The 25,564-nt window shown below is 34.7% G+C and overlaps 1 protein-coding gene across 1 annotated transcript in view; it reads left to right on the top strand.

The window, feature by feature from the left end:
- Window positions 1-18,971, top strand: part of COL5A2 (collagen type V alpha 2 chain) — a 149,365-nt gene extending 130,394 nt beyond the window's left edge. The window contains exons 42-54 of the mRNA XM_030802717.1: window positions 19-180; window positions 844-951; window positions 2,066-2,173; window positions 3,270-3,323; window positions 5,631-5,738; window positions 6,300-6,353; window positions 8,259-8,366; window positions 8,744-8,797; window positions 9,823-9,930; window positions 11,936-12,227; window positions 14,692-14,879; window positions 16,344-16,583; window positions 17,277-18,971. Of these exons, the coding sequence (XP_030658577.1) occupies window positions 19-180; window positions 844-951; window positions 2,066-2,173; window positions 3,270-3,323; window positions 5,631-5,738; window positions 6,300-6,353; window positions 8,259-8,366; window positions 8,744-8,797; window positions 9,823-9,930; window positions 11,936-12,227; window positions 14,692-14,879; window positions 16,344-16,583; window positions 17,277-17,423 (1,731 nt within the window). The 3' untranslated portion in view covers window positions 17,424-18,971. The remainder of the gene's footprint in view (window positions 1-18; window positions 181-843; window positions 952-2,065; window positions 2,174-3,269; window positions 3,324-5,630; window positions 5,739-6,299; window positions 6,354-8,258; window positions 8,367-8,743; window positions 8,798-9,822; window positions 9,931-11,935; window positions 12,228-14,691; window positions 14,880-16,343; window positions 16,584-17,276) is intronic.
- The last annotated feature ends 6,593 nt before the right edge of the window (window positions 18,972-25,564 follow it).

Genomic DNA, 25,564 nt, shown 5'->3' with positions numbered 1-25,564 from the left:
CTTTCTTTGTTATACTAGGGAGCTCCAGGACCTGCGGGGCCCCTAGGGGAACCCGGGAAGGAGGGACCTCCAGGTCTTCGTGGGGACCCTGGCTCTCATGGGCGTGTGGGAGATCGAGGACCAGCTGGCCCCCCTGGTGGCCCAGGAGACAAAGGGGACCCAGGAGAAGATGGGCAACCTGTAAGTTTGGCGTATCCGTTCCAGACCACCTTCAACTGAGATATTTACAAATAGAAACCCATAATGATCAGTGCCACAGAAATGCTTAAATATTATGCTGGGCACATTCCTGAAATTTTTAAAGTGCATTATGCCCTACATATTTTAATTTACAAATCTATAAGGCTTTAGGAAAAATGTGTATATATATAGATTTAAAAATAGCAGTAATGGATATGGTATCTAAAAACGAAACCAAAAAAATTATTTGTTAAATGTTCATTATGTATGAATAACTTTAAAAATATATGTATATTGTATTTTATATGCAAATGCCTTTAAATACTGTGTTTAGATAACTATTTTTTCCTTATTGTAGAACTGCCTTTTTGTCTTTTTATAAAGAAAAAAAATATTTCTCTGAAGTTACCTCTTTTATTGAGTCAGTATTCACATTAATCTTCAGTTTCTTTCCAACGGATGAGCTGTTTTCACCTTTAAATAATGTTAGAGGTTCTGTGTGGATTACAATTTATGACTACTCGTATGTAGTATGATTTTGAGAAACAGAGAACTTCTTTTTCATACTGAAAAACCTGTAAAGCTGTACCCAACTTATTGTAAATTCCTTGGGTACAGTTTTGCCCTGGATAGTTTCTGATTTTAGTTTGTCCTCAATATTAGGGTCCAGATGGCCCCCCTGGTCCAGCTGGAACGACCGGGCAGAGAGGAATTGTTGGCATGCCTGGGCAACGTGGAGAGAGAGGCATGCCCGGCCTACCAGGCCCAGCTGTGAGTAGCTGCATCGGTCAATATTTTATCTCATATGTGCAATACAAATTGTTTAGAGAATTGATTTTATTTTTTTTGCTTGATGAATAGATTTAAACAGTATTGTAGGGACATTAATTTTTGAGTATCTTAAAAATCTTTTGATCTTAAATGTCAAATTCTTACCTACCTTACAAAGTCTTTGAAAATATGTATTTGTTTAACCCTGAGACTAGACAAGTAGGCAAATAAGGATATGGATTTTTGGTGACCTTTAAATCCTTCTTCAAAGATTAAAAAGATCCCGGAGCTAGAGGAGGGGGATAATCTCCTGGTGAGTAGGTAGTGTCTTTTTAAGTAAACATGCTTAACAAAAATACCATATTTCACAGTAAACCATCAAAGGGAAGACATAGTTGAGCTAAAGTAATATTTGAGGTGAATGTAGGGGGAATGCTGAAGAAGGATCTGAAGGTAATCTCCTGTTCCCTGGAGGGTGCTTTAGGATTTTATATTCCCTGGAGTATGGATAAAAGTTTGATTCAAAGTTAGCTTTGAAGAGACTAAATTTTATTGCTAAAAGATTACAATGCTTGAAAAAAATTAATGATGTTTTCATATGGAATGTAGACAGAGAGATGTATGGGATCTTGGAACTGGGAGACATGTGGGTTGAAATATGAAACCAACAAAGTAGGAGCTAAGGGATGTCTTACTGTTATCAGAAGTGAGCCAAGGATGTGAAAGTAAAATCTCTCAAGAGTGAGATCAAAGTATCAGAATATAGAAATAAAATGAACAGACAAAGCGGAACGGGGAAAAAGGATGAAAGTGATGCAAATTCCAGAAGGGCAGCCAGAATCACCTATGGTACACATGATTAGAACCCAAAATGCACACCTGTGCTGGTGGCAGCAGATGGTTGGTTTTTAGTCCCTTAGATATATCAAGAGGAGTCTGATAGGAGGTGGACATGCCTCTAAGAAAGCATTATGATTACATGAGTGTTTTAAGATAATGCAAAATTATTATTATAGAAGGAGCCCAGAGGCACCATTTTGAAAACTTAGCCTTTATAGGAACTAGCGTTCTTCAATTTCTTCACAAGTGTTTGACATTTATACTTCTATTTCAGGGAACACCAGGAAAAGTAGGACCAACTGGTGCAACAGGAGATAAAGGTCCACCTGGACCTGTGGGGCCCCCAGGCTCCAATGGTCCTGTAGGAGAACCTGGACCAGAAGTGAGTACTACAGTGAAAATAACTCTTCTCTTGTTATCTGGTGTCATGGGAACAATTTTTTCATTTAGCAATTGATTTAGAATTTGATTGCATATTTGACCTTAAGAAAGTTTCTTAGTAATGTTATTTGATGTACTCTACTTCCCTAGAGAGTTGGCTAAGTGATGACATAAAGAAAAGGTAACAGGATTGGTGTCTTTGCACTGACCTTCATCTAGTCTGGAGCTAAGTATTTTAGTTCATTTAAGCTGTTGCCAAACTGTTTCGAAGGTGGAAGGACACATCCATTCATCTTTCCCCTTGTTATTATTTCATTTTGTAATGGCGTATTTATCAAAATTGCCAAGTTTTCTGGTGATAGGATTAATATAGCTATTCCAGCTTGTGAAAAGGGCAAAGTTAGTAGACATCATTTTACTTAAATATCACTATAAAGTAACATAATGGATATCATGTTCCTTTAGGCACTTTTGGGAGGAAATCAGTTTTTGATAGGCAATTCGAGAAGTTAAAGGTTGGAATATGCTCTGTTCAGCATTTTAAGGAGTGAATCATCAAACAGTTAATGTAACATTTTATTGAAAGAAAGAATCAATAGCTTTTGGAACAATTTTTGATCAAATAGTAAAGACATATTTATGAAATAAATCACAATAAAATAGAAAAGGACGACTATATATTTCTTAAAGTAGTTTCATATCATTGAAACACAGTTATTTTATTTCAAAACTTTAAGGATATTATTTGAATAATCTTAAGAAGTAAATGTAAGAAAAACCTTTCATTGGTAACACAAGCAAAACATTAAGTGGCAAGAATGTAATTGTTATCTATTTCAAAATATTTGTGGATTTTTCGTTTTTCAAAATAAGAAATATAAATGAAGAATATGGATTAAGTAAGAATGTGTTAATTTTACAGTAATTCAAAATAATGAAAAAGAGTAGAAACCATTCTTCTGCTGACATTTGCATAAATGCTAATTTACAGTTTATAAAACACAGGTGTAAAACATGCTGTCATTTTTCTGACAATTGGAATGAGGATTTTTTTCATTACTCAGTTAAGTAGTTTTTCAAACCATTATTCTTTATAGGGTCCAGCTGGCAATGATGGTACCCCAGGACGGGATGGTGCTGTTGGAGAACGTGTAAGAGCCATTTCACTTATTATAAAATCTAAAGTCATGCAAATCTGAAATCTTTTTAATTTACACTAAAAACTGTCATTTTTCCTGATAGTTCCAATGCACTTCTGATTTTTCTGAATAACAACGTTTCTGTAAGGCCATAATTTTTATATCTTGTAAATGAAATGATATTTGAATATACAACAAATTAAGATGGTATTTTTTCAGAGCAGGAAGATAAAATTGATTCCATCTTTGGTTTAACATAAAGGCTTTGGATGAGGATGTATATGAAGTGTTCTAAAATTTAAACTCATTAACAAAAGCATGAAAGCCAAAATAGTGCTGTGTCATGTCTCAGTTTTTCCATTCACCATCTAAAGTGAATGTCCTATGAGAATATAAGCCATGTGGCTTTTTAAACACCGTATATTCTATGATGTGTTTTAAATTAGAATGTGCTGAACTGAACATGTCCCCAACTTTCTCTGAAGCCCCAGTCCCTTCTGGCAGTTGCACAGTCGTCTCATGCTGCTGAGATGAGCCACTGAAGGCAAAATCACTCCCCACTCCAAAGTCTGTTATGATGTAATTAAAGCTCATCATGTAGCAGAATGGGCTTTGGAGCCAGTCAGACTTGATTTGGAATATTGTTTCCCTAAGTAATTAACTATGTAATCTTAAGCAGATTTTCTGAACCTCCATTTTCAAATGCTTTAAATATAATTAATACATATGCCATTGGGCATTTGTGTATGAAATGACATGTTTAAAGACTCCAGTACAGGATAGACACTCAACCTCATATTGAAAAAAAAGGGGAAGAAAGGATTTGGAGGAAGCTTGGGCTAAGGTCCGCTCATCTGCTATAATCCACAGACTGCAAATTCTCTTGGCATCTTGGGCTTTTTCCTTTGTCAATATATGCTATATAGTGCAACCATCTTCAAAGGTTTTGCTGAAGTAATTATGAACATCTATAAATCTCTCTACTTATTTTAAGTTGCCATCGCCCTTTTAAAATCACAAGTTTAAATAGTTGCGAAGGAGGTGATTCCTGGTAAATTCTAAATGTACAAGTGCTTTAAGTTTTTTTTTTTTTTTTTTTTTTTTTTTTTGAGACAGAGTCTTGCTCTGTTGCCAGGCTGGAGTGCAGTGACGCAATCTCGTCTCACTGCAACCTCTACCTCCTGGGTTCAAGCGATTCTCCTGCCTCAGCCTCCCCAGTAGCTGGGACTGCAGGCACATGCCACCACACGCGGCTAATTTCTGTATTTTTAATAGAGACTGGGTTTCACCAGGTTGGCCAAGATGGTCTCGATCTCTTGACCTCATGATCCACCCGCCTTGGCCTCCCAAAGTGCTGGGATTACAGCCCACTTTGTGAGACACTGTGCCCGGGCAAGTATTTTTTTTTTTTCAAAACCTTGAAGTTGCCAATTTAGCTTATTCAATGTATTGTGTTCTGTAACCTAATTGCCAAAATTTTTCTAGGTTGATAAATTTATCAGTCAAATAAGACAATTTTTTGTCAGAAAATGTAGTCTGACTTCATTTTTCAAGTCAAATATTTATGTTTAGACATGTTCATATAACGCTTGTCTCACCTCTGACTTCTTAAGGAGACAAGTAATATTTGGAGCCTTGTCATAATTGTGTCATCTGGATAAAATAAAAAGGAGCCTCTTTATTTTCCAAGTCCTTTATAGCTTTATACTCAAGTAAACTATGCATTCTGGAAAAGTCCCTTAGTTCAGTGCCTAGAGGTATTTATTCCTTGGGACATTGCATCATAATAAGATTGCAGATAGTATGATTTCTGCTTTTCTTTTACAAAACGGGAGAAAGTGGATTATTTAGGGGAAGTAAGGAAGGATAATCAAAATTTAGTTTTCTGAAAGAATACGTATGGAGACGAAAATCTAGAAGGTGGTTTCCTTAAAATTTTCTTTGTTTTCACAATCTTTGGAAAGTCGTTGTGTATTCCAAGTATACCAATATTCCAGCTTAAAGATTGGTGCTCTAGAAAACATGTTAAATTCTGGAGGTGATCACTCCTGTACTCCAATGATCTTGACTGTGCAAGCAATAGGGAGTAGGTGAGGGAAAGGGTGAGACTTGAAATTAGGAAGAAATAACTTTATTCTTTTCAGTTTGACTTATTAATTAGTAAATATAAGTAAAATAGTTAAGTAAAATAATAAGTAAAAATAAGTTTTCAAGGGCCTATTTTTCCTATTATTAATACTATAAGAATAACATGAACATATGGAATATTGTTGTTTTAGAATAAATGTTAAAAAATAATATCATGGTTATTCTTGTCAGGGTGATCGTGGAGACCCTGGGCCTGCAGGTCTGCCAGGCTCTCAGGGTGCCCCTGGAACTCCTGGCCCTGTGGGTGCTCCAGGAGATGCAGGACAAAGAGGAGAACCGGTAAGGAGGGAGTGAATTTCACACTGACAGTTTTGCACACCCATATGCTATGTTATAAGCTGCATATAGGCACACACACACATAGTCATACATGTGCACTTTGTTAAGGACTCTAAATAATGAATGATAACAGCTAATTATGAACTACTATATGTTTCTTAGTCTGAAAGGCAAAATTTCATTTCTAAGAGGGAATAGAAGATACTGATGCTTTGACTTCCATCATCTGAAAATGCTGTAGTTTCAGAATGTAATAAGTATGCATCATGTTAAATGTAAATGAATAATGTCTTACTGTATTCAACTAAGGTGATACTTATTCAATGAAGTCAATGAATAAAATTGACCATAAAAGTGTCATTGAAGTTATAGTGACCACAGTCGTGTCTACACATGGACATTTGCCTGATTTCAATTAATTAATCATAAGAGTATGCACATACACACACACACACATATATATATAAGCATCCAACTGTAAACATATTGTTGACATCCTATATCTATATAATATGTGAATATCTTTTTTACATGCCAATTTTTTTTGTAAATTTCTTTTAGGGTTCTAGGGGTCCTATAGGACCACCTGGTCGAGCTGGGAAACGTGGATTACCTGTAAGTTCTCTGTTTTTGTTTTTTAAAAAATGTTTTCTTATATAAAATATACTCCCAAAGAAGTATAATTTAAGATTCATAACTGAAAAATATGAAATTCCTCAAGCTTGAACAAAAATATTAAAAATTATACGAGTTTACACTTATTTTTTAAAATAATACGAGTTTATTTTTATAATTTTAACACAATTCTTCTGAATTTAACCATGAATTGTATCAATAATCATGGAGGCTTTTAAAGTCACAGATTTCTCCTAAAATAATAGGGATTATAGTGCATTTCTCTCTGAGCTATTCTAAAAACTACATAGGAAAATGGATTTGAAAGCTCTCTGTAAACTTGAAAAGCACTATTCAAATATTATGTTTCATTTTCAACTGGATTTTTCTTTCTATGTTCTGATCTTTGTGCTATTTGCAATCAATCACTTTCAGGTTAACATTGTTATATAGATGTCTTACCATGAATGAATCATCTCATGTGCAATCTAATAGGTCATATGCTTTTCATGCCCATCAGGTAAATCAATGTCTGTTCTCAAAAAGAACAATTATACTTTGAAAATCATGGCCATATTATTAAATAATTCTCCTCTTTAATTTGAGCTTGACTGGCGAATATTTTACAGTTGCATAGCATGTCAAGTAACAGTGTTTTGAACAGTTATAGAAACATTGTAATTTTGTTTTCTATGAATAAATACATTGTAGTTAGTAATTCAAATAGGTGCCTTCTGATTTAGTTTATTTTTAATTATGAAACTTTGGGTCATCCCCCAAATAAAAGAACCTTTCAAACATTATGAAAAACTTCAGGCCGATTTTGATAGTATTTAAATGTACATTGTTATATAAAATATGTAAAAGCTACTGAAATCATCTTATTTTTATTATAAATGGGTCCCTATACTGTATGATAATTAGGAAATATAAATTCAAAATCAAAACAATAAGGGAAAAATTAACCTGAGAGCCAGTTGATTTGATGATTGCAGTCATCTTCCAAAATCAGATAAATAGGGATTCAATTATCTTTTGGGAAAACACTAAAAGCAACAGAATCCAGTTCTATAGTAGATGACTGTATGCCACTTGTCAGTTTACTGTGAACCACTGTTTTCCTGGAGCTGTTTTTAATTTCCTAGGACTTAAAACAAAACAAAACCAACACCACCAACGACAATAACAAAACATCTGAGATTGATCAGATAATTTTCACCTCTTCTCTGGGTATAGCTTCTATCTCAAAATAAGATCCTTAACTATGGCTTTCTTTGTAGTTTCTCAGCATCAAGATCACTGGATTTGGTTACAGATATTGCAGATATGGGATAACTTAGAGTTGCTTTGTTCTTTAGAGGAAAGTGGCTTAAAGATGATATTTCTGTTTAATTTGTTCAAGCAAGTTTTTGCCAATTTCTTAATATAGTTGCAGCTATCATATCCAGCTAGTTTATTTTCATATGTAAATTTAAAATAATTTCATTGTTACACATGGCAAGTATGAAATGTTTTAATTTAAAAGCATCTATATATGGTAGCAATATTTTTATATAATAATATCAACTAAATATGTGAAACATAATCTTTAAAAAACATTTCAGATAGGCTAGATCAAACAAAAATATCTAATTTTAGTATGAATTTAAGATAAACATTTAAAAAATAAATCTTCAGAAAAGTATTGTTGTATATCTTTTTTCAGTGATCACCTACCATTCCTTGGGAAAAATAAACAGAAATTTCTAGGTCTAATACTATTTAGATAAGTAAATATATTAATCCATATAAAATACCATGTTCAAAATTGTAGTAAATACAATTATAAAAAGTAAAATTTTAGTAAATTTTAGTCTCAACAATAATATGTAGAAAGTAATTTTCATGCCATATCTCTATTTCTAGGGACCCCAAGGACCTCGTGGTGACAAAGGTGATCATGGAGACCGAGGCGACAGAGGTCAGAAGGGCCACAGAGGCTTTACTGGTCTTCAGGGTCTTCCTGGCCCTCCTGTAAGTTATTCCTTTAAGTATTATTCTGCCCTGCAGTTGAAAATACACGGGTATCTTGACATGAACATTTATCTGTCTATAAAATAGGTGGATATGTTTGTATCTTATTTTCAGTTCAAAGAATATCTTGATGAATAACAAGTGATAATTGCCAATAATAAGCTATAATTTTGTAGGGAAGAAATGAAGCAGAAGCTATATGCACTGTTACTCCTACAGGTGTCTTTAACATTGGTCAACTCATGTAGACATTGCAGAGATTGATGACTTTTTCAAAGTAGTTTATGCTGCTAAAGTCAATGATAGCACATTTTTGAGAATGGCACAATGCAGGATCCAAATATTTTGGCAACATTTTTTATTGTATTCCTACTTAGGGTCCAAATGGTGAACAAGGAAGTGCTGGAATCCCTGGACCATTTGGCCCAAGAGTAAGTAACAAAAAGTAGTAAGTTGCAGGTGTAAATAATAATGCCTTTGTTGATGTACTGCTAATGCTTGAGTATCATTTTCATGGTATTGAAGCTGGAGTTGGCTCGTCTTCTCTGAGGTTGGCAACACACACATGAGACAAGCTATTTAGCAATTAATTTTAAGTAGAAACGTCTTGAATATGATATATTACCTCATGGGCCCGCATTAAAATTTCTTATCTAGGATTTGGATATATTCCACTGTTAGTTCATTTTGTTACATTGTGTTAATTTAAATTTCTATTAAACTTTCACTTTTTGAGATGATATAATAGAATTTACTATGAAGTGGAGACAGATTTTGAAGGTGAATATATTTTGTCTTTTAAGTAATTGTGGTAATTCCTCAGAAGTAGTTTACATAAGGCTAATTTGGAAGTAAATAATAAAATGAAGCCAATAGTTGAAGCTTTTAGAAATTCTCCATTAGTATTAATGTTGCTTGTAATAAGTCATTGATGGCATAAGACAATTGGTATACATAATTATTTAGGAAAATCGAAAACATTTTGTAGAAAAAATTAGAAAAAATAATTTAAAAAATCTTGGTATATCTGAATACAGTGTAAACAAATCATACACAAAATTGAGAATAATAGTACCAGATGATATTCTGAGGCATAAGCACAGAAATTTCACTTAAACACTCCAAATTCTGTCATTTTCTTATTTCAAGTTAATTGAATGTCTAAGTTTACAATATGTGAGGTTTAATGAAAGTTACTACCAATAAAAGTAGGTGATTAGTCCATTAAAGATGTAAACTCATATTTGTCTTTTACCATGCATGGATAATGGAAAATTCTTATGTGATGAAATCATAAATGTTACAAAGTACCAGAAGTTCACTTATTAATCAGTAAGAAAATGAATCTTAGAAATGACTGTAACAGCTCCATATGTAAAATAGTTCTTTGATTAGAGAAAGGCATTGTAAAATTTTTTCTTCATAGAATCTAAACTACAGTCTTTGTTTCTTGCAGGGTCCTCCAGGCCCAGTTGGTCCTTCAGGTAAAGAAGGAAACCCTGGGCCACTTGGGCCAATTGGACCTCCAGGTGTACGAGGCAGTGTAGGAGAAGCAGGACCTGAGGTAAAGTCACAAGGGTTTACATGCAAGAAATGCTGCTCATTTCAATAGCTCAGATTCCGTCCAAGAAATGTCTGTGCAGCCCGATTGACAAGAGACTTAAGGGACCCTGAAAACAAACCTAGAAGTCACACAAGAGTATAAGTAACTATTTCAAGTATTTTAAAACAGATAAGTTAGAGCACATAAAATCAGAGTCCAACCTACCCAGACATTAACATAATATGATACTAATAAGAGCAAAGAACAAGTTATAGTTGTATTTATAATTAAAGTAATGAAAATGATGATTTGCTCTCAAGGGCAATATTTTAAATGTTTGTGAGGTATAGTTATTACTTCATGAAAACTCCATAAAAATGCTGGACAATGAAGAGTATGAAATTGAAATTTTTCTCCATCGAAAACATTCAGGGAGGACTTTGATTAAAACTTTTTGTAAGAAGTTTCAGTAGTGTTGACTTGAGGATGATACAAAGCTGTATACTATGTTAGTTAGATCCTTGCTTCTCAGGTCTGGGAAACATCTTCATACATCTTCCATGCACAGGTGTACTCATGTGCATGTTTGTATATGAGCTTATGCTTCTCTCTCTGGTGTTTCTTCCTCATTGGCCTTCTTTACCTTTTCTTCCTTACTTTTCCTTTGCCCTTCCTAGCAATACTGTTAAGCCATATTTACTTCTTATGTGGATCAAATAGTCTTATATTTCCTATGGACAAGAGAAATGTTTTCTACTCATTTGTTTCTCTAACTGTGAATAGGAAACAGCTAGAGAATTGGAATACCTTCGGCTTATGTGGCTGTTGATTGACTTTACTTTGTGATTCAGTGGTCCTTGATATATTAGAAAAAAGTCTTTTCTCCTAAAATTAGTGTAAAGGAATGCATGGACTCAATATATGACCTTAGAGACAGAAAGAAAAAAAATTATGTAACAGCCCTTTGAGAGTGAGGAAACATTGGCACTGAAGGTAAAAGCAACTTGTCTGGAGTCATATAACAAGTGGCAGAGCCAATAGTAGAACTCCAGCCTTCTGGAGAGTTCTTGCTCCCAGATCTTGCTCTCTACATGAGATGTGGACTATGTGTCTCTTCAGGTTGTCACCCGGTTCTTTCAAGTTGCTGAGTTCTTCCTTGGGGAAGTGCAGAAGGGAATTAATAGAGGGGATCCATTTCGTAGTCTCTGCCACCTTTTGTGCTTATCTCGCTCTCATTTCAGTGTGTCTTATTTGGCAAAAAAAAAAAAAAAAATCGGGAGGGCTCCTTATTTATGTCAATTCAAAAGCTAAGGAAAACTGGGCACCTCGGCACACACCTGTAATTCTAGCTATTCAGGAGGTCAAGGTGGGAGGATTGCTTGAGCCAGCAGTTTGAATCCAACCTGGGCAACATAGTAGCAAGACCTTGTCTCTAAAAACCAAGACTATTTCTTCAATTTTTCTTAGGACAGAGAATTTTTATCTGTACAGGAATTAATGCACATAAAAGGACTTCCTGTGTTTCTCTCCCTCTCATTTAGAAGTAGGAGTTTAATTCTCTTGTGGGTATTTTCTTGTTATTGACATGTAATCTTATAGAACCAGCAGCCACCATTACCCCGCATGCTTTGTTCAGCTTCTGTCCAAAAACACTTTTAAAACATTTTGGTTGTACCTTGACCAAAATAGTTTGCAAATGAACACACATATCTGCATGCTATTAACATAAAATATGTTGTATCTTCAAGGTAAACACCTAAGCAAATATTTTGCGCTTTGATCTTTATTTATCTTGGATGCTGACTTGAAGATATGTTGCCTGAAAAATGGTTGGGCATCATTTCTCATCCTTGAATGTTACAGCCTGTTAGACCACCCACATCTAGTTACGAAAGGGCGCAAGTCATAGATCTCCCTTTACTGTCAAATTAGAGTGTCTCATTGGAACTCCCTATGAACCAAGTTCTACCAGTTAAGTAAAACAAAAACAATGTGTTAAATGTCTTTCCGGTCTCTTTTTAATTAGGGCCCTCCTGGTGAGCCTGGCCCACCTGGCCCTCCGGGTCCCCCTGGCCACCTTACAGCTGCTCTTGGGGATATCATGGGGCACTACGATGAGAGCATGCCAGATCCACTTCCTGAGTTTACTGAAGATCAGGCAGCTCCTGATGACAAAAACAAAACGGACCCAGGGGTTCATGCTACCCTGAAGTCACTCAGTAGTCAGATTGAAACCATGCGCAGCCCCGATGGCTCAAAAAAGCACCCAGCCCGCACATGTGATGACCTAAAGCTTTGCCATTCCGCAAAGCAGAGTGGTGAGTAGACAGCAGCCCATTTGAGCAAAACCCGTTGTTTCTGATTGTTTTATTCTCAACTGCATTCCAAAATATGTTACTGACTTTCTACTTAGTGATAGATTTGAGATAAAAATAGTAAACATATCCTGGAGCTTATAGTTTAATGGTGGAAACAGTCAATTTTGTGAAAACATTAAAAAAATGCTCAGCATCACTAATTATCAGAGAAATGACAATCAAAGCCACAATGAGATACCATCTCACACGACTCAGAATGGCTGTCATTAAAAAGTCACAAAACAGGCTGGGTGCGGTGGCTCATGCCTGTAATCCCAGCACTTTGGGAGGCCGAGGCGGGCAGATCATGAGGTCAGGAGATCGAGACCATCCTGGCTAACATGATGAAACCCCGTCTCTACTAAAAATACAAAAAATTAGCCAGGCATGGTGGTGGGGGTCTGTAGTCCCAGCTACTCGGGAGGCTGAGGCAGGAGAATGGCATGAACCCGGGAGGCAGAGCTTGCCTGTGAGTTGAGATAGTGCCACTGCCTGGGTGACAGAGCGAGACTGTCTCAAAAAAAAAAAAGTCACAAAACAACAGATGCTGACAAGGCTTTGGAGAAAAGGGAATGCTTATACACTTATTGGTGGGAATGTAAATTAGTTCAGCCACTGTGGAAAGCAGTCCGCAGATTTCTCAAAGAACTTAAAGCAGAACTACCATTTGACCCAGCAATCCTGTGACTTGGTATATACCAAAGGAAAATAAATCATTCTTCCAAAAAGACCCATGGATTTGTATATTCATCACTGTGCTATTCACAGTAGCAAAGACATGAAATTGACCCAGATGCCCATCAATGGTAGATTGGATAAAGAAAATGTGGTACATATATGTGATAGAACATTATGTGGCCATAAAAAAGAATGAAATCATGTCCTTTGCAGCAACATGGATGCAGCAGGAAACCATAATCCTAAGCAAATTAATGCAGGAACAGAAAACCAGATATCATATGTTCTCACTTAATAAGTAAGAGCTAATGAGCACACATGGACATAAATATGAAACCATAAACACTGCAGGCTACTACGGGGGGGGAGGGTGTAGATGGGAGCGAGGGTTGAGAAATTACCTGTTGGATACTATGCTCACTACTTGGGTGACAGGATCTGTACCCCAAACCTCAGCATCATACAATATCCCCATGTAACAAATCTGCACAGGTACCCCTTGTATCTAAAATAAAAGTTAACTTTTTAAAAAAATGTAGTATAATAGATGATATATCCTATTAATAATCCAGTTTCATGATGGTGGTTCCATTTCCATCCAGAAATCTTTAAATATTGATATTTTTGTGGAGTAAAAGCATTTTGTGGAAATGTGGAAAATACTTGCTTAAGTATTGTTCAAAATATTTATTTACTTGCATGACCTATAAGTGTCTTCATGTTAACATATTGTTTGATCATCAAGCATATATTTCCCACATTTAAATATGTAATTCCTTTCATGTAGTTTAATGTTCTATGAGTCTTTTGGAATCTCTGCTGGCAGGATTATATTATTATGAGGTTCCAAGACATTTTGGAATCAAATAGTTGTTCTGCCTTAGCTGCATGTACCAGGCTTAAAGTTTACCTTATTCTGTCATTTTAATTCAATACGACCTACAGAAGAGGGATCCTAAGTCACCGGAGACAAATGAGCTACAAAGAGCTTAAGAATTTAAGTTAACTTTGAAATAACATTGACAGGAATAGCTAAAATTATTATCATTGAAGAAAGGACAATTTTATTAACTCTATACATTACATTCTGGCACTTTCATTTCATTTAAAATGCAATTCTCACATATTATTTATATAATATACACACAAATATATATATACACACACCCATATATGCAAATGCATATTAAATTGTGTATTTGACTGTATGCCTACCACCAAGCACTGCCTTGGTATTTCCTATTTTAAGAATCTCTTATATATGAGAAGAGTAATTTTAAAAAGAGCCAATGAAATGATTCATAGCATTCTAATTGTAATTCAACTCATTTATTACCTTTACTCATAGTTTTGATGTTACATTATTTTACATTATTTTATTACATTATTTACATTATTTTGTTATACTAATTCTAATTTGCTTTAAAATATTGGAAACACATCTATTTTGGTAAAGCCACTTACTGTAGATTGTCTCTTTTCGGTATTGTTTTCTCATCTATAAAATGGGGGTAATGATATTTCCTTCACATGGATGTTTTGAGCCTTAAGTACATGGTTTGGCAAAGTGCCTTACAATAGCTACTAGAATGTAGAAAGGCCCCCAATGCATAAAAGGGGCACTCTTGCTTAAAAGAATCCTTAATCAGTGAGTATATATTTTCAAACCCTCTGTTAATTCTTTTGGAGACTTATAATCATGATTGAGATTGTCTTTATTTAGTAAAATTTCTATTTTGAAAAATAGGTGAATACTGGATTGATCCTAACCAAGGATCTGTTGAAGATGCCATCAAAGTTTACTGCAACATGGAAACAGGAGAAACATGTATTTCAGCAAACCCATCCAGTGTACCACGTAAAACCTGGTGGGCCAGTAAATCTCCTGACAATAAACCTGTTTGGTATGGTCTTGATATGAACAGAGGGTCTCAGGTAATTTAATATGCTTACTTAAGATTGTATTCTTTACTTTTTACTGCTTATTACATATTTTTGATTTATTTAGGACTTTGCTATTTTTTTTAACCAGGCTTATTTTACCGTGTTTATTTTGAAGTGATATAGTCTCAGTTAAAATTGTAATACCATTGCATAAACAAGGTTTTGCTATGAGTCAAGTTAACATAAATTTTGAATTAAAAATTTTCTCATTGATGAAATATAGAAAAGTAATTATTTTTACTGTAAGTTTCTCTAATGTATGTGACATGGACTGTGCAGTGTACCAGAAGGGATAAACTATATTGCCACAGTTGATAAACAGTTATTTCCGTATATTCAGCTTCAGGAGACCTGGTTACCTCACCGGGATCACGTACTGACTTTGGGGCCTTGTAAAGTCTCTGAACTTTTTGGAGACTCAGTTTTGCCAGTTTAAAGTAAGGGTGATAATATTTATTCCATAGTTTCCATGTGGATATAAAATTCTTAGTTTAAGGTCTCTTGTACTATGAGATAGATGGTAAATTAATATTAGATAACTGCTATAATAATGTTTAAATAATTGAATTATTTTGTAAAATTTTTAGTACTATTTAAACTTAAGGCATTTTTGTAATGTTATGAGATCTATTGATATTTTTCTGAGTCCCAGTCTACCCTGTTTCTGTCATGGTCTGGTGTTCAGACAACTGTCTGGCCTTTCCACTGCCTGTTGCAATGTGAATATTTCATTCTGCATCTCTTTATGGCAGCCTAATTGAAATTTTCTTCTCACTTCTGCTTCTGACCTTTTCCTAGAAATCACATTCAGAATAAACATTATATGAGAACATTATGGGTGTATACAAGATAAGCTGTTATCTATCATTATTTAATGAGCACAAAATTTTACATTTTAAATATAAATAGTTGAAATATAATTTAGCTAATATAATATGTAAAATAAAAGCCCCAGATGGGAGTGCTGAAACCAAAGCTAAAAGTAGAAGGTGAGTAGGAAAGAGTCTCTAGAAAAGATTTTTTGATTATTTTTGTTAGCGCATGGAAAACTTTTAATATGTATTTCCTACAATTATGTAATGGTTGGGGTAAAAAGATTTTATACTACTAGTTAATTCTAATTTTTATTATAATTGGCAATAAAAATGAGTTATTTTTGATACATGAGTGAAGCAGATTTAAAAATACTTATGCTTGTTGTGGTGAATTACTGTTATTATTGGTTTCATTACCCTTTGTCTGGGTTAGTAAGGACAGAGGTTGTTTTGAGTATTCATAGACATTTTAAGACATGTTTATATGTACAGGTAGAATAGCTTGCTTTATGACAAGAATTAAAGTAATACTCTTCAAAATTGATTTATCTGAAATCAATTTATATATTTATCTATACATGTGTAAGGCATTATGAAACACTTCAGTCTTGTGTATGACAAAGACTCTTTGTTTTTCTAGTTTGCTTATGGAGACCACCAGTCACCTAATACAGCCATTACTCAGATGACTTTCTTGCGCCTTTTATCAAAAGAAGCCTCCCAGAACATTACTTACATCTGTAAAAACAGTGTAGGATACATGGATGATCAAGCTAAGAACCTCAAAAAAGCTGTGGTTCTCAAAGGGGCAAATGACTTAGATATCAAAGCAGAGGGAAATATTAGATTCCGGTATATCATTCTTCAAGACACTTGCTCTGTAAGTACTTTTCGATCTACGTTGATATGGTTGAAGAAAAAAAATATTTTTGTTAAAAATACCATTATGGCACTGGAACTGGGGGAAATTTTACCTTGTGTATGAGCACAATAGAAGTTTGTTTATAGTCATTCCTTAGTGTAAACTTGAGTGCATGTTAGCACATGAAGCATGATAGAGGTTTGAATCCATATAGTAAAGAAAGAACTGGATCCCTAAGATCTGATCCAGTTCTTCTGAAGACTTTCTTTGGTTCTTTTCCAAGTTATTTAACTTACTGAATCTCAGTCCTATGCTTAAAATTCCTCATTTCTAAAATGTGTAATCCAAGATACTTTATTTTTTCTAACAATTTGTAATTCTCCGCGCTTGCATATTGAGATATAAAACAAAAATAATACTGAATAGTGAATTATAGTTTCATTTGTGAAAAACAAAAAAGCTTTCATAATTTATGTTGCTAGTGACCATTTAGGAAGCTGCAGAAGAACCAAGGAAATTTACTTAAAGCATGAAAGAAATTCTGTTACATAAGTACACTAATATCTCACTTTATGTCTTCATTCCTTTCTTTTAAGTAGTACTCTAAAAATTATTGCCTTTGCATTATAAAAGTTGTCTGGGAAGGTTGCTGTCTAACATACTTGGAAAAAATTGTATGTACGTTTAACCGATTGCATCATTTAATTTCAGAAGCGAAATGGAAATGTGGGCAAGACTGTCTTTGAATATAGAACACAGAATGTGGCACGCTTGCCCATCATAGATCTTGCTCCTGTGGATGTTGGCGGCACAGACCAGGAATTCGGCGTTGAAATTGGGCCAGTTTGTTTTGTGTAAAGTAAGCCAAGATACATCGACAGTGAGCACCACCATCAATGACCACCGCCATTCACAAGAACTTTGACTGTTTGAAGTTGATCCTGAGACTCTTGAAGTAATGGCTGATCCTGCATCAGCATTGTATATATGGTCTTAAGTGCCTGGCCTCCTTATCCTTCAGAATATTTATTTTACTTACAGTCCTCAAGTTTTAATTGATTTTAAATATTTTTCAATACAACAGTTTAGGTTTAAGATGATCAATGACAATGACCACCTTTGCAGAAAGTAAACTGATTGAATAAATAAATCTCCGTTTTCTTCAATTTATTTCAGTGTAATGAAAATGTTGCTTAGTATTTATGAGGAAATTCTTCTTCCTGGCAGGTAGCTTAAAGAGTGGGGTATATAGAGCCACAACACATGTTTATTTTGCTTGGCTGCAGTTGAAAAAAATTAGTACCATTTTGTGACCTCTCATTCCAAGATTGTCAATTAAAAATGAGCTTAAATGTTTAACTTGTGATTGAGACCTACATGCATGTCTTGATATTGTGTAACTATAATCGAGACTCTTTAAGGAGAACCTTAAAAAAAAAAACACCAGTTTCTCACTGTCTTAAATAGAATTTTTAAATAGTATATATTCAGTGGCATTTTGGAGAACAAAGTGAATTTACTTTGACTTCTTAAATTTTTGTAAAAGACTATAAGTTTAGACATCTTTCTCATTCAAATTTAAAGATATCTTTCTCCTCTTGACTCAATCTATCAATATTGATAGAAGTCACACTAGTATATACCATTTAATACATTTACACTTTCTTATTTAAGAAGATATTGAATGCAAAATAATTGACATATGGAACAAACAAACGTCCAAGGACTCTAAGTTGAGACTCTTCCACATGTACAATCTCATCATCCTGAAGCCTATAATGAAGAAAAAGATCTAGAAACTGAGTTGTGGAGCTGACTCTAATCAAATGTGATGATTGGAATTAGACCATTTGGCCTTTGAACTTTCATAGGAAAAATGACCCAACATTTCTTAGCATGAGCTACCTCATCTCTAGAAGCTGGGACGGACTTACTATTCTTGTTTGTATTTTAGATACTGAAAGGTGCTATGCTTCTGTTATTATTCCAAGACTGGAGATAGGCAGGGCTAAAAAGGTATTATTATTTTTCCTTTAATGATGGTGCTAAAATTCTTCCTATAAAATTCTTTAAAAATAAAGATGGTTAAATCACTACCATTGTGAAAAGATAACTGTTAGACTTCCATTTCTGAAAGAAAGAGCATCGTTCCAATGCTTGTTCACTGTTCCTCTGTCATACTGTATCTGGAGTGCTTTGTAATACTTGCATGCTTCTTAGACCAGAACATGTAGGTCCCCTTGTGTCTCAAGACTTTTTTTTTCTTAATTGCATTTGTTGGCTCTATTTTAATTTTTTTCTTTTAAAATAAACAGCTGGGACCATCCCAAAAGACAAGCCATGCACACAACTTTGGTCATGTATCTCTGCAAAGCATCAAATTAAATGCACGCTTTTGTCATGTCAGTGGTTTTTGTTTTGTGAAATTCCTTTGACCATATTAGATCTATTTCATTTCCAATAGTAAAAAGGAGATGTGATGGTATACTTTGTTTGCCATTTGTTTAAAAGATACAACAGATACCTTCTATCATGTATGTACTGGCTTATAAATGAAAATCTATCTACAACATTACCCACAAAGGCAACATGACACCAATTACCACTGCTTCTGTCCTTAAAAATGTCAGAGTAGTATTATTGATAAAAAGGGCAAGCAATAGATTTTTCATGACTGAATAAACTGTAATAATAAAACATATGTCTCAAAGTTATCACATATGAATTTAGCCTAATTGTTTTCAGTTTTGTTTTCAATATTTAGTTTACAACATCATTTTCCCCTAAACTGGTTATATTTTGACCTGTATGTCTTAAATTTGAGTATTTATATTCCTGAATACATGTGTGAGTTTTGTTTTACTTCCTTCAAGTCCAAACTATACAGATTATATAAGTTCATATAGATGGATCAGAAATATGTGGTAATACTATTAAGTCACAAACACTAACAATTCCCAACTACAGAAATAACAGTTCTTATTTGGATTTTGGGAATGCTACCAATAAAAGCCTGCCCAGACCATTCCAAAGCTCTCAGATTTCTTGCCTATATATTAGACCTGTCAGTGGATTTCTTTACTTTCATGTCCCATAGACACCTCAAATTCTACAGTAGAAAAAGTGAAATAATCTACATTTGGGGAGGATGGTGGCATACATTTATTGTTGATTTATTTAAAAAATACAAATGAAAATTCTCAAAATTAACAGAAATTTTAAAAAAGACAATAGCCTCATTATCTATCCATTTAGGCAGGCCAGAAACCTGAGAGTCATTTTTGTCACCTCTCTCTCTCTCTCTCAGACCATGCCAGAGTCCTGTCCTTCTTAAATATTTCCAATTCTGCCCCATAATATTCCCTAAGATCGTATCCTTCTCTTGATCTCCACTGCCTCTATCCTTGTCCACGTAATCATTGTGTCGCCCGAGCTTTTTCAATAGGCTCCGACAGGTTTTCAGGCATCCGCTCTTGCCCTCTTCTGATCCATTGTTCTCACTACAGCCAGAGAAATCAATTTGAAATAAAAATCTGAGTATGTCACCTCCCACTCCCCCCCGCCACCCTAGCTAACACAACACACACGCACTCATTATTATAAAAAGCTTCAGTAGTAGCTTCTAGGATAAAGACAAAAATCTTCAAACTATGAGGTACTGGCATGACCTGACTCCTGCCTTCTTCCCAGGCTTCCTTACACCACTGTCTCCGTTACTCTGTGCTCCACTCACGTGGGATTTTGTCCATTTTCTAAAAGCTTCTAGATTCCTTGTCCTGCTGAAAACCATTTGTATGTGTATTCTTTTTGCCCAGTTTACTTGTATTTACCTTTCAGAACTCTTCTCAATGCCTCATCCTCACAAAATCTTTACTAGGCTCCTCACTCCTCACCACAACCCAGGTAAGATAGTCCCTGTTAAATTTTCTTGGCACACTGTATTTCTTCTTATAAATATTTATATTTATAGCACAAATTAGAATGTTTTATAAAGGGTGTGATTATTTGGTAGGTGTCAGTCTTTTCTATTAATTGTATTTGTTACAAAGGCACGGACTGTTTACACAGGATCTAAAAATTTTCTTAGTATTTGTGCATGCTCAACATACATTCATTGAATGATGAACAATTGTATACTATGTGTAACTGGAAAAATACATTCAGAGAGTAATCATACTTGGTTTATGTACTAGTGTGAAGCATACATCGTTATTACCATTATATTATGTTACTATTTCTATTAGTACTACTGGACAGAAACACAATTGAAGAAGGGATTATTATCCAATAACAATAGCAACATACAACGTATACCTAAACGTGACAAGAAATTTGCAGAACCTGATTGAAAAAAACCCATTAACGCTTGACTGAGACATGTAAATTAAAATTAGGGCTAAACCTACCTTAACATAGGGCAGCTCAATATTTGAAAAGTGTAATTTTTTTCCTAAATTAATAAATACTCCCACTGAAAATCTCTATAAGATCATAAAAACAGAAAACATGACAAAACTATTCTAAAGCTCATTGGAATAAAAAATTTGCTAGAAAAGTGATTAAAAAATCCCCTCCAAAACAGAAGCGGTGAATAAAGGTGGACCCTGGCCCAAGTAAGTATTTAAAAATAACAGAAAGCTACCAGTCATAGGGAACAAAAAATATTTAGAAATGAATCTATGTACCTGTATTATAATTAATATAGAAAAAAATTCCCATTTATTCAGTAAATGCTATTAAAGTAAATTTATAACTATTTATCATTTGAAAGCATGTTTCTTTCTTTAATTCTTATACCAAAACAGTTCCCAAGTGAACTAATTTAATTTTTAAAACCTCTAAATATGTTTGCATAAAAATTATTGAGTAGTTGAATAATCCTGGAATGGAAATGAAAACAAATATATAAATAATAAAATGATGAAAGATCAGATCCTAAAATACATCTTAAATCTGTATTATAACCAGGCACAATACTAATCACTTGTTGTCCCAGCTATTCAGTAGTCTGAGGTGGGTGGATCACTTGAGTCTAGGAATTCAAGGCTAGCCCTGGCAAGATAGTGAAATCCCACCATAAAAAAAAAGAAAACTATATTATAAAACTCTCAGTAGTATGCTTCAAAGCATGTTCAAGTTGGGAAAATTTATGTAATATATATTACAGAAATGGTTTAATACAGTTTCTGTAAAAACCTCCAAAATATGCATAGTCCTATACAGGTAATTTACAAAAGCCACAATATAAAAACTGATAAATGTGGAAGATATTTAATATTATTAGAAATAAAAATGCAACAGAAACAATAAGATATTGAATTCAATCAGAATTTGACAAACATTAAAATACCTGATAGTATTAAGTGTCAAAGAAGATGCAGAAAAACACTTACACTTTTTTCCCCTGTTTTTTCCCCTGGAATGTGGAAAGAATAGTTAAAGTCATTTTCTCTAATTGGTTTATTCACAGTTCCCATAAACGTGAGAAGGTAGTAGGCCCAAAAGTGAGCCAGAGGTTGAGGATAGAGTAGTACATACTAGGATGTCCTTTGGGGCTGTTGATTTTACCTGATGACAAGTAACTTAAAACATTATTTGTAAAACAAAAAACAACAAAAGACAAAACAACTCCACAAATGTAAATATAATAAATATAATATAAGATAGAATAGAACTTAAAAATTAACATGATAAAACCAGTTTCACAATGGTGCCAGATTATTTACACTACAGACTTAAGAATCTATTGTGGGTACATGCTTTTCGTGTGGATTTCATGTCAGATACTGGTATTTTTGCTTTGGAATGTAAAATTATTACCCAGAACATGGTACAAGAAATCACTCCATGCTTTATATGCTGTTTATACCATTTAGTGGGTAAAACAGACCAACATACCAACTAAGCTGAATAAATACATGGTGATAACTAATGTTAATTAGGTATGCACATGGGAAGCATGGGACCTAGCCATCTAAGCTAGGCTGGAATTTGGAGAGGAGAGGAAGCAAGGAAGAGTAGCTGGAATACACGCTTTCTTAATGAGTCTTGAGGGTTAAAGACAGTGTCTTGAGCAATGAAAGAAGGTAAGACACAAAGAACAACATAGATCAAGGCATGGAGTTCTTAAAAGTCATGGCCTTGCCTGGGGAGCCCCTAGTGGGCAGTTTCTGTAATAGATTGCATACAAGCGGTTGGTGGGAGATGAAGTTAGAGAAGCAGGAAGAGGTATCATGAAGGGACTTGTGTGTAGAAATAAAGAGATTGAAAATTATTTTGAAGGTGTTTGAAGGAAAGTATCTGTGGTTCTTAGCTGGGTGTGTATCCATACCCTCTAGAGTGCCCTTGGAAATGTGTGAGGAGGATGTTAGTGTTTGTAATAAAGATTGGGGAATATTTTAGGCATTTTGTAGTTGGGCCCAGGATGTTGAAATTCTTGTATGTAGGCCAATGCCTTAGAACAAAATCTGAACCACCCAAAATACCAATAGAAGTTTCACTGCAAAATATTGAAGTGTTTTGGCAAGTAAGACACGTTGTGATTTGCATGTTAGAAAGATCACCTTGGCAGCAATACTGAAGGAAGAATTTTTAATGTGAGTAAGACTGAAAAGAGAAAGATTAGTCGAACAATGTATAAGAAAAGCAGGAAAGAGCAGTTCATGTCACTGCACATGGAGAGAGATGGATTTGAGAGATATTTAAGAAAAAGCATCAAGGCAATCTGTTGAAAGAGTGAGGGTGAGGAACCAAGATTTTAAGATTGTTTCCAAATTTCTGGCTTAGGTAGCTGGAAGGAAGTTGCTGGCATGTACTGAGATGGGGACTAGCAAAGGGGGCAGCCTGAGGACATGTGTTCTATGTCCATGGGGCATCTAGCTTGAGATAGTCAGGGATATACATGAAGATAGATGAGCCATCACATCCAGTAATTGTTTGAGATTTCAATGTGAGTGCAATCATTCACAAAAGTGGAGACTAGTGAGCCCGGAACAGACCACTGGAGAATGCTGATGTTCAAGAGGAAAAGAGTGAAGGAGGAATATATATTATATGAATATTACTTTTTAGTCATAGAATTCTAAACCTCGGATGTTAGAGGTAACTGTGAAGTCAGAAAAGAGAGCTTGAAGCCATGTCTAATGCTATAATGCATCTCTTATTCTCATTTTTATACTTTAATGACTAACCTCAATAAAACCAACAGAATGAAATGTGAGAGAAAATGAAAATTCTATTTGAAAATTGAACTAGACAAAAGCATTAGTGAGACATAATAAGGAGCTCTAGAGATAAAACTGTAAAAATTTAGCAAAATCCTATAAAAATTTGCTTGTAATTCTCTGCTGGATTTTATTTTGATGCTATCAACAAAAACCTCAAATGATATTTCATTCATATGTGACTATCTTACAGGATAAATAATGCCCTGAAGATTGCATTTATTTTGATTTTCTTTTTCTTTTTTTTTTAAATTTTGTATTTCCCTAGGTTATTGGGGAACAGATGGTGTTTGGTTACGTAAGTTCTTTAGTGGTGATTGCTGAGATTTTGGTGCACCCATCACCCGAGCAGTATACACTGCACCCAATTTGTAGTCTTTTATAGCTCACTCCCTTTCCACCCTTTCCCCCTGATTCCCCAACGTCCACTGTGTCATTGCTATGCCTTTGCATCCTCATAGCTTAGCTCTCACTTATGAGTTAGAACATACAATGTGTGGTTTTTCATTCATGAGTTACTTCACTTAGAATAATAGTCTCCAACTTATCCACATTGCTGTGAATGCCATTAATTCATTCCTTTTTATGGCTGAGTAGTATTCCATCATATATATATATGAGAGATATTTAAGAAAAAGCATCAAGGCAATCTGATGAAAGAGTGAGGGTGAGGAACCAAGATTTTAAGATTATTTCCAAATTTCTGGCTTAGGTAGCTGGCAGGAAGGTGCTGGCATGTACTGAGATGGGGACTAGCAAAGGGGGCATATATATCATATATATGATATTTATATATCATATATATGATATATATATATCAACGAGTGGATAAAGAAACTGTGTTGATTGATGGGTATTTGGGTTGGTTCCACATTTTTGTAATTGCAAATTGTGCCACTATAAACATGTGCATGCAAGTATCTTTTTGGTGTGATAACTTCTTTTCCTCTAGGTAGATACCAAGTAGTGGGATCACTGAATCAAATGGTAATTCTACTTTTAGTCGTTTAAGGAATCTCCACACTGTATTCCACCAGTGATTGTACTAGTTTACATTCCCTCCAGCAGTGTAGAAGTGTACCTGTTCATTGTGTTCATGCCAACATCTATTTTTTTAAATTTTTTCATTATGGCCATTTCTTGCATGAGTTAGATGGTATTGCATTGTGGTTTTGATTTGCATTTCTTTAATCATTAGTGATGGTGAGCATTTTTTCCTATGTTTCTTGGTCATTTGTATATCTTCTTTTGAGACACAGTCTTGCTCTGTTGCCCAGGTTAAACAGCAGTGGTGTGATCTTGGCTCACTGCCACCTCTGGCTCCTGGGTTCAAGTAAGTCTCCTGTGTCAGCCTCCTGAGTAGCTACGATTACAGGTGTGCACCACCATGCCCAGCTAATTTTTGTATTTTTAGTAGAGACAGGGTTTCACCATGTTGGCAGGCTGATCTCAAACTCCTGACCTCAAATGATCTTCCTGCCTTGGCCTCCCAGATGCATTTATTTTTAATCAAAGAATATGATTCACCTCATTTTGAAGAGTGCATACCAAAAGCACATGCATATAAGCAGTTATGGTTAAATGCCATTGATACGGCAGAAAATTGGTCTGCATATATGTGAAGTACAAATGCAGATTCAAGTGGTAATAAATAGAGAAAGGTAGAACTGTAATGGTAATGTGAACAATTTTCCCAGCAGTTGAAACTGTTATGAGATAGATCCTATAATGAAAGGCGGCTGGAGATACAGAATGATCACAATTGTTAGCCAATTT

This window comes from Nomascus leucogenys, chromosome 22a (assembly GCF_006542625.1).
Source record: "Nomascus leucogenys isolate Asia chromosome 22a, Asia_NLE_v1, whole genome shotgun sequence".
Taxonomy (NCBI): Eukaryota; Metazoa; Chordata; class Mammalia; order Primates; family Hylobatidae; genus Nomascus; species Nomascus leucogenys.
The sequence above is the reverse complement of the archived record's forward strand: the minus strand, read 5'-3'. Positions and strand labels throughout refer to the sequence as shown.